A 9,837-nucleotide genomic window follows, 5' to 3' on the forward strand; every position below is an offset into this window, starting at 1 on the left:
TATTTTTATAACAAATTGGATCATTTTCAGTACAAGCCTCTCAAGGCACATGCATAAGCATTGTTGTGGCTATTTTCATTACGGTTTTCACCAATGAGTCCGAGGATCACAATTCAACGGCCAAGGCATCATCTCACCTCCAAAGTTGGATGGTGAGAAAACTATACCCACGCTGCACCCAAGGAACAAAAGGAATATATGGCTTCCAACTCTAAAGTGGCGACTTGTAGGTCATCACCACAATGTGGTTGGAGCTGAGGCAGACGATCGTCCTTGTTTACATGCTATACATGGGGATCCAGGATCCTACACCCCTTGTTCATCATTGGTCGCAGGGGAAACCGGGCCACCTCCCTCTAGCCTGTCACCTGTTGTACAGTGGGGAAAGGGAAGAGTGTTGGTGGAGTCCTTGATGAAGATGTTTTTTACTGTAGAAAACTTGCAGTGTCTTGAAAGCTACATCTTCCTCAATTAATTTTGTGCAAAATGATGAATAATGAATAAAAGGCCATTCATGTTCCCCCAAAAAATAAGAAGGAAAACATAAGAATGAGTCAGTCAACCATTTAAAAATAGAGAAGTGTGAATTTGGATAGTTCCGCATTGCAGGCAGAAACCTGGTTTTCGTGGACTATGATTAGCGTAACCTACCACAATTAATACCCCTGAAAATAGTAGCAACTACGGCCACAATGTTATGGAGTCTGCCTCTATAAACTAATATAGGCAAAAGTTAGTTTTGGCGTTCGCCAACACTAAGTTTTGCCTATATATATAGGAGTGCTTAGAACACTTTTTATTAATTCTTGAAACTATTAGTTATTAAAGTAAGAATATTTGTTTTGAATCTATTATTATTTTGAGCCTTTTAATGATTTTTGACACTTTTAGTTATTAAACTCAGAATATTTATTTTGAATTTATTATTATTTTGAGAATTATTATTATTATTTCAAACAGTTAGTTATGAAAGTAATAATATTTTTTATGAACTTATTATTATTTTGACCATTTTTAATGATTTTTTGGCCATTAGTTATTAAAGTAAGAATATTTATTATTTTTCTTAGACTTTATAATATTTTTTGAAATAGTTAGTTATTAAAGTAAGAATATTTATTGCAAAGCTATTATTATTGTGATCCTTTTAATGATTTTTTAGACATTTTACTTATTAAAGTAAAAGTATTTATTTTGAATCTATTATTATTTTGAGTCTTTTTATTATTTTTGAATTTTTTTGTTATCAAAGTAAGAGTGAATGTATTATGAGACTTTTAGTTATTTGTATCTATTTTTTTGTTTCTTTGATTTTTATATCTTTTTATTGATTTTTGGATTCTTTTTATTATTTTTCGGGCCTCTTTGGCCTATTGGGCCTAGCCCAATGTTGTGTCGGACGCTGTCAAGGCAAAACCAGAAGGGGCCACGGCCCCCTCGCTCCAGTCGGCCACTCCACTCGATCCCTTCATACCGATGGCGGTCACCGGCCGATTTTAGCGATTTTTGTTGTCCTCCGATCCTCGGATACATATTTATGCTTCCCCCTCTCGTTGCCAAGTGAAATGTTCCATTTGGGTATTCTTTCATATGAGGTGTGATTCCCATTCCCAATGCTAGGGTTTCAGTGATGGCTCTAGAGTGGATGGCAGTTGACTGTGATGGAGTAGACAAGCGACGACGACGACCCTCGGCTCCAAACCTAGGTTTGCATCTCATCCCTCCATTGTTTGCTATAGGTCACTACCCAAAGATTTTGAGACAAATGCCATTTTTCTTAGGTCATGCCCACTGTAATTTTACTTAGGTCGTTGCCAAACATGTTGATACGAATGGCATTTTTAGAACTATTTTTGCTCTAGGTCATGGCCAAAAAGACCAAACTAGTTCAAAGATCATGGCCATGGCATTTTCAAGAATTCTTTTCTCTAGGTCATGGCCAAAAAGACCATGTCATTTTTAAGAATTGTTTGCTATAGGTCAGGGCCAAAAAGACCAAACTAGTTAAAAGATCATGGCTATTGCATTTTAAAGAATTGTTTGCTCTGGGTCCTGGCCAAAAAGACCATGGAATTTTTAAGAATTGTTTGCTCTAGGTCGTGTCCAAAAAGACCGAACTAGTTCCATGTTTCAAGCACTCAACATGGCATTTTTCTATCAATACATATGGTATTTTTAAGAGCTAATTTTATTCTAGGTCATAGCCAAAAAGCCCATGGAATCAACAAATTCAAAGATCCAAAATTCCCAATTTTCCACGTTTTGATACAGATGGATTTTGAATAGCAGCAACCCTTTTTTGTGCTATAAACACTAGAATTGCTTACTTATACAATGCTAGTTCATGGCTGTTGCTTAGTTATACATCTGACTCAAATCAAATACATTGACTACCCCATGGTTAACTTGATTATTGTTGCCTAGTTTTCATTACTTACTTATACATTGCTAGTTCATGGTTGTTGCTTAGTTATACATCTAACTTGTTATTATTTTGTAGTTTGCACCGATGAGTTCATTCAACACCGACTACAGATCTTCTTGCAACTTCGCGGCATATGCCGACGAAGACGACACGAGCAACAACCGAGTAATATTACAAATACATCCATGAGCATTGAAACACATACATATCTAATGATCCATGATGATTGCAAACACATCCAAATCTAACGATTTGAAACATTGGGCTTGGTAGGGCTACATACCGGTTCCGACACCCATTGAAGAAAATGTCTATGATGTTGACATGCTCAACCGTCAGCTTGTAGAGTCTGACACTAATGGAGGAGAGGGGTCATCTGATCGACGAGAAGGCTGATCTCTTCGATAAGACTCTTGACTAGGCCAGTGGAGCACAGGGATCAGCTGATCGAGAAGAGGGATCAGCTAAACAAGGAGATAAAGGCCAAGAGAAATGTGCTCAAAATAGAGAAAGCTCTTTTTAAAAGAGAGAGAGAAAACAATATGCACGAGATTTGACAGATCAAGGCAATCCTTGATCAAGAAGTGTGATCGACCACCTAGGCTATCTACTTTGTTAAGTAAATGATGGTTTGTTCATTTGAACTAGCTTAGTTCTTGAACTGATAACTATTATGTAGTTTGTTAAGTTGATGATGCAGTACCTATCTAGTTTTTAAAGTTGAACTAGTTGATGCATCAGTATTAATAAGTATGCCAGTGCTAACATATACTTACTGCTGGCGTTGGCCACGTGGCACTCCATTAGCACACAAATAATCCTGACGTGTGCTCCGACACCACCAGCAAATTTTATCACTAGCGTCCTATTGGTGGTGTTGGGTGAACGCCACTAGCAATTTTAGCACTGGCTTCGTATTGATGGTGTTGGCACCCAACGCCAGCAAGGCCATTATTATGAGCCAACAACAACAACAGCAACACACACACAGCCACACCAGCCATCGTCAAAGCGAAAAACTCCAAAACAAATCTTGAACTTGTAAAAGAAAGCCGAATCTAACCGTGAACACCTAATCGTTGAAATCAGCACACCAAACTCTCTGATCCAAGTCTATTTTGAGGCTTAAGAGCATTCCCAAACAGCAACTGCACACGGACACAAACACACAAGCATCGCCAAAGGGAAAAAGTCCAAAAGAAACCTTGGACTTGCATATCTAAGCTGAATCGAACCATGAACACCTAAACCCTGGAATAAGTAAACAAACTCTCTGATGCTGGTCTATTTTGAACCTTGAGAGCGTTCCCAAATAGGGATTGTCGACATGGCTGGTCAAACCCGGGATTGTTGGCTGCAACTGAGTGTATGTTTCGTCCGCCATGATCCCTATCATGAGGTTGCCTACAGGAGTCGTTGTTGGATCAGCTGAATAACCATGTGGCAGTGTCATGCTGGCGTCACTCTTTTTTTTCTTCCATTTCTCCAAAAAAAATTGTATTATTATTGTAGTACTGTTTATATTTTGAAATAATCTAAATATATATGTTATGAAAAACCCTTCACATAAAATTTGGAAAAATATTAATCATGTATTTGACGTGTATAGGAAAATGTTAATCACTAGTAAAAAATGTTTCAAGCATTTAAAAAATATAGGTGAAATGTTTAAAAAAATATTTACACCGTGTGTGATACAATAAAAAATGGTCCTTAGATTCAAGAAAAATGTGAGATTAAAAAAGAGTTTGACTTGTATTTAGAAAAGTGTGTACAATTTCAAAAATCTTTACAAAATGGAAAAATATTCTCGTAGTTTAAAAAATTGTGTATTGTCATTAAGAAAATATAATTTCCTATTGTCTAAAAACAAAAACACCTCAAAAAACAAAGAAAAAGAGCTAAGCAAAAAAAACAATACAAAAAAAATCAAAACTATAACAAAGAAAAAGAAACCAATGAAAATGAGTGAAAACAAAGTAAAAGAAAGAAGAAGAAAAGCCGATAAAAACAATAAAAAACGGTGAAAAACAAAAGAAAGCAAGGAAAAACAAAAGAATTAAAAACCAAAGAAAAACAAGACCGGCGCGAGCGAACCTACAACTACACAGAAGTGTTGCATGGGACTGCGCTACTTGCCCAGCTTGATTTGCTTGCCTGTAAAAAAAAGGTGATTCGTAATGTCCAGTCAACCAGCCAACATACCTAGGGTTTGACTCAGCCACTTCAGCGAATACCAAAAAACGCTCTAAAAGTTCAAAATAGATCGGAATCAGAGATTTTTGTATGCCGATTTAGGGATTAGTAGTGTAGAATTCATTTAGCATTTGTCTACAAGTTTAAGGTTTGTCTTGGAGCCATGGCATGCTTCTTTCGCACCTCCTTCCCCCTCGGCACCGTTCAAGCGATTGATCTCTTTAATGAAACCTGATTTTATTAAGGCGATTGATCTGCAATCACAAAAAATTAACGAATTAAAACAGAGGCCAGAAACCAAGAAGGATCCTGGCATTACGGTGCAACAGTGCCACTTGTCTTGTCTGACACAACGGTACAGCTGAAAACTTCATACACACGTGCACGCCCGCGTGTCACTGTCAGACAACAGCTCAACTGATACTGGAGGGAGCTCAGCTGGGAGCCTGGGATCACCGTCTCCATCTTTATAAGCCAGCAACGCCGCACAGACACAAACACACACGCACGGACGCGCCTCTGCGTACACGAACCACCTCTGAAGTAGCTCTGAAGTGTCCAGCTCGGCGGCCATGGCGCGCGCCTTCGTGCGCTCCATCTCCTTCCCGCTGAGCCCGTCGAGGTCGTCGTCCTCCTCCAAGCCGCGCGCGCCGTCGGCGTCGCACCATGAGCGGTCCGTCAGTCTGCCGTGCCGGTCGCACCCGATCCTGGCGCACCTCCACACCCACATCCGCGCCGTGCGCGCCTGGGCGCAGCAGGGACCAGCGGCGTTGGCCGCCTCCGTGGCCGTGGGGCTGGCGCACGTGGACGCGCTCCACTCCGCGCTCGGCGACCTGCTGGACCTGCCCGAGGCACAGGCCGCGCTCTCCGGCGCCGGCGGCAGCGTGGACCGCCTCCTCGACTCCTTCCTCCGCCTCGCCGACGCGCACGGCTGCTTCCAGGAGGCCGTGGTCGCGCTCAAGCAGGACGTCGCCGAGGCGCTGGCGGCCGTGCGCCGCCGCGACGGGGCGCGCCTTGCCTCCGCTGTGCGGGCCCAGCGCAGGGCCGGCCAAGAGCTCACTCGCCTCGCCGCCACGGCAAGGGAGTCCGCCGTCCGACCCTCGCGCCTGAGCATCCTCGGCGGCGGCCAAGGCAGCGCGGCGGAGGTGGAGGTGACGGGGCTGCTGATGGAGTCGGCCGCGGCGACGGCGTCGGCGTCCGCCGCGCTGTTCGGGGCCGTGGCGGCCATGTCCGGGTCCGTGGAGGCGGAGTCGTGCTCGTGCAAGGGCACGGCGGCGCTGGTGTGCCTGGTGAAGAAGAACAAGAAGAAGTCGTCGGCGCCGGGGTGTGGGGAGGAGGGGGTGGCGGTGGCCGCCGTGGCGGAGAGGCTGGAGGAGCTGGAGGAGTGCATCGAGGAGCTGGAGACCGGCAGTGAGAAGGTGTTCCGGAGCCTCGTGCAGACCAGGGTCGCGCTCCTCAACATCCACACGCTCCACATCTTCTAGCTTTACTACTATCATCCATCTTAATTGTACTAATGAAATTAGTGCTAGCAATCCAGTGTAACTGTAAATAAGTTAAGTAGATGATGAATAGAAGAAGGAATTTGGGCAACTCCGGCATACGTCTGATTGTCACTCAATGTTAGTAGTAGTACTACTAATCTTGGATCTGCACATCAATTAATTTCAGAGTTCAGTACACTTCACGTTGTTAAAAACAGAAGTGGGGAGTGGTAAGATACGTAGTGCAAAGTTAGAAGATGTACAACTGGACGCAACTTCAGTGACTAACTGCACCTGCCTTTGAGTACATAACAGGTGGGCCCAACACCTTGCTGACTCACATGTCATACACCCAAAAACAAGCTCGGTCATGTACAACTCATGTTTATTCTGAATCTAAAATTTGATTAAAAAGTGTTTTTCACTGCACTAGACATATGATCCTTCAATAATAAAAGATGGACTGTGAATTCGGAGACTTTGAATGCAAAGGCCCGTCGGTGATTTACAGCCGAAGCCCATATACGGAGTGGTCACCGTCCTCTGAATGAAAAATATGCCACTTCTCAAAATATAAGGTGTGTTTGATTTTGCATTTTCTTTGATGCATGATTTTGATAATCAATCTCTATCTCTACCTAATAATAATAAATCAGCTATCGTTTCTGGTCGTTCGTCATCAAAATTGCCTCCCAAGTTATCAAAAATTACCCACCAATGCCGCCCGTAACTGGCAAAAACAATTTTAATTAAGTGGCCGCCAATTCTGTTTGGTTCATCTAGAGCTACGCCCTCACATTTCCACAAGACAACCTCCACCTGATTCGCTAGACCATCACTTCCCCATCGGGGAGACCATGGTTTGATCCTTGCTTCTCCCCCCTTTTCTCTGCCTTTTCTCCTTGAATTTTAATTGGTGTAAGATAGAGCTGCCTCGCCTGGCTGCACAGTTCAATTTCAGCCCAGCTATTTTTTCACGGATTCAAGTACTTTTGAAGTATTCATATCTTTTAAACACTAACTTCAAATTTAGCATATTATATATGAAAATCGCTCAGACACGGGCCTCTCGACCGTTGTGGCATCTTGAAGCTGCCGGAAACGTGCCTGCTGGTGGGATGGGTGGTGACTTAAGGAGGGGCTTCTAGTGGAGCTTGTCCCCTTCGTCGGCTCGGACGACTTTGTGTGAGCCATCGGCAGGTTTCAGGTAGCTGACGCCGGAGGAGATGGCGCATCCGGACTTCACGCCGAACTACCCATTATGGCTGCAAGTCCTAGCCCAGGTCCACACTGGTCAGATCCAACAATTTGACGGCCCCAACTCGTCGCCGCATAGAAACATCAATGAATGATGTGCATTTTGGGATGGCCTTAGGTTCAAGGAAGTGATTAACGCGTGACGTGCGCAAGTTGCCAAACAAGAGTAGTTTCAAATTTGGGAATAGTGCTCAAATTTCATGTTATTAGAATTATGATTAGTATGAATTTCGAGTTGTTTGCATGTGCTTGGAATGAATTATGATATGTATGAATTTTGTTTAAATATGTGTACAAATCAGAAAATTAAAATTAATTTCATGTTGTTTTCATGCTATTTGAATGAAATTATGAATGGTTTTCATAATGGATCCATGGTGATAAAAATGGATCCATAGCACATCTAAAGACCCAACCGCACAACCCATCTGGTTCGTCGAAGTGATTATCACTTCTTTTAGCTATTTTCTAAAAAGTTATCTTTTTCCTTTTTTCTAGTGCCCAAGATGACTTTTTTTGTTAAGCAAGTACCAGAAATAAGATGTTAAATTGTGCCCTCCCAATTTTCACATAAATTAGATCACATGGGACTCCAACTGCCAAATTTTCATGAATTTCATAGTAGTTTTGTTATATTTCACTTATTTATTGAATTTCTAGGGATTTACATCAAGTAATTAAAATTTGAACTACAAGTGTGCACTAGTTTGGTCCTATAAATTCTCAAATTTGAAACTACAAAGAAAGGTGAAATTTCCAACCACTCAGTATAGATAGCCATCCATGCAATTTTGACAGCAATCTTAGGAAATCTCTACTATTAAAGAGGAATCGAAAGTCGTGATGGTTCGACCTCCCCTCCTGGTTCGACCACCTCGTTCGATCCCCCCGCGCCTACGCTACCCCTTCCACCCCCGTTCCTTCGATGAAAATAAAGACCCGGAAAAACAGCCCACGTCCCGTCCATCCCGCTCATGAAAAAACAACCAAAGAAAAAAAAGAAACAACCCCAACCCACGATTGCATGCACGATCCATCTTCCCCGTCGTTCTTCTCTCCCCTCCTCTCTCTCTCCCCAGAAAATTGCGGCCGCTTGTGTTCTCGCCCCGCCTCGATCCACTGTCTTTGCCCTCTGCCACGGTGCATCGTCGCCAATTCAATCGACATGTACTCCGACGACGGCTCAGACCTCGAGTTGGAGGACCTTGACATGGTCTGCCGCTCCTATATGATCACCGAAGCCGACCCGGATGGTGTACAGCCGTACAGGTCTCCTTCTATCTCGCTGGCCTGCGACCACAACGGCGGCGACAACCTATGGTTTGTCGGACGGGGATTAGGACGTACCACAAGGTCGGAAGGACCCATCCCTCGTTCGTAGGTTTGTAAAATTGAACTGCACAAGTCATCTGTTGATTTCTTAGATGATGTACTCAATTATATCAGCTGTTCACAGCAGCATGCTGCCAATCTTGCTAGAAAGAAGATCCTCAAGTATATCATCTGTTCACAGCAGCATGCTGCCAATCTTGCTAGAAAGAAGATCCTCAAGTATATCATCTGTTTACAGCAGCACGCTGCCATCCCTGCTTCCATGTCTCCTCAAGCTTGCCAAGCGGCTTATATTGTTTCTGGGGAATGAATATAATTTCCCACAACATGTCAGATAATATGTTTGTAATTTACAGGAGTTCATGATGGCGCCTCCTTGTTCAGGGAGGCCATTAAAGATGGGAGTTCAGGTGTACCACCACTTCAAGGTGAACAACTAACCTGGCCTTTTCATAATGTATTTATACTTCAAAATATGTAGATGGAGTGTTCATCGTATAGCCAAGAAGTATGGCCAAGACCCGACAAACATTTAGGATCATGAAAGGTGGTTTTGCACCTAGCATTCAGGTAACAGTCACCCACATGTTTCTCTGGTGCTACCATATTATAGGATAGCACAATGAGCCTTGACTATTTTGTGACGACTTCAGTTGAATACGTGAATCCAAATGCTCATATGTGCTTTAAAAAAACTTATACTCATGCACAAAAATAAAGAGGGTCTTGATTTTTGAACTGTTGAAGACAGATGTAGCTAAGGCTGGCTACACTAGAAGAATTTATTTTTGTCTACACATAGCTCATGATTCAGACCTTGTATACTTATTCATGTGTCACAGTTGGTCATTGGAATGGATGTTGCTGCTTCTGAATTTTACGGTGAGAAGGATCAGACTAATCAGCCTCAGACTAATCAGCCTCGATTTTGTTGCATCTTCATTGGCAGGTTCGGTTTGTCCAACACTATATTACGTGCATTTGTCCAGTTCGATTTGTTTACCATCTTGCAATGCGAGGTGCAAGAGATGTGTTGCTCTATATATTATTCCATTAAATCCTGCAGGGAACTGGCATTGTAGGCTCGGTTAATTTGATATCCTGTGGAGAAGCGAATTATTTTGTGCCACCCCAAAATATTCA

General features: G+C 42.7%; 1 protein-coding gene across 1 annotated transcript; it reads left to right on the forward strand.

Annotated features, from left to right (window-relative positions):
- Window positions 1-4,974: 4,974 nt before the first annotated feature.
- Window positions 4,975-6,270, forward strand: LOC125523229 (uncharacterized). Its single transcript, XM_048688281.2, has one exon. The coding sequence runs from the start codon at window positions 5,194-5,196 to the stop codon at window positions 6,103-6,105; it is 912 nt and encodes a 303-aa protein (XP_048544238.2). The 5' UTR covers window positions 4,975-5,193; the 3' UTR covers window positions 6,106-6,270.
- Window positions 6,271-9,837: the final 3,567 nt, after the last annotated feature.

The sequence above is a fragment of the Triticum urartu genome, chromosome 7A (assembly GCF_056163025.1).
Source record: "Triticum urartu cultivar PI428250 chromosome 7A, HENAU_Tu73, whole genome shotgun sequence".
Classification (NCBI taxonomy): domain Eukaryota; kingdom Viridiplantae; phylum Streptophyta; class Magnoliopsida; order Poales; family Poaceae; genus Triticum; species Triticum urartu.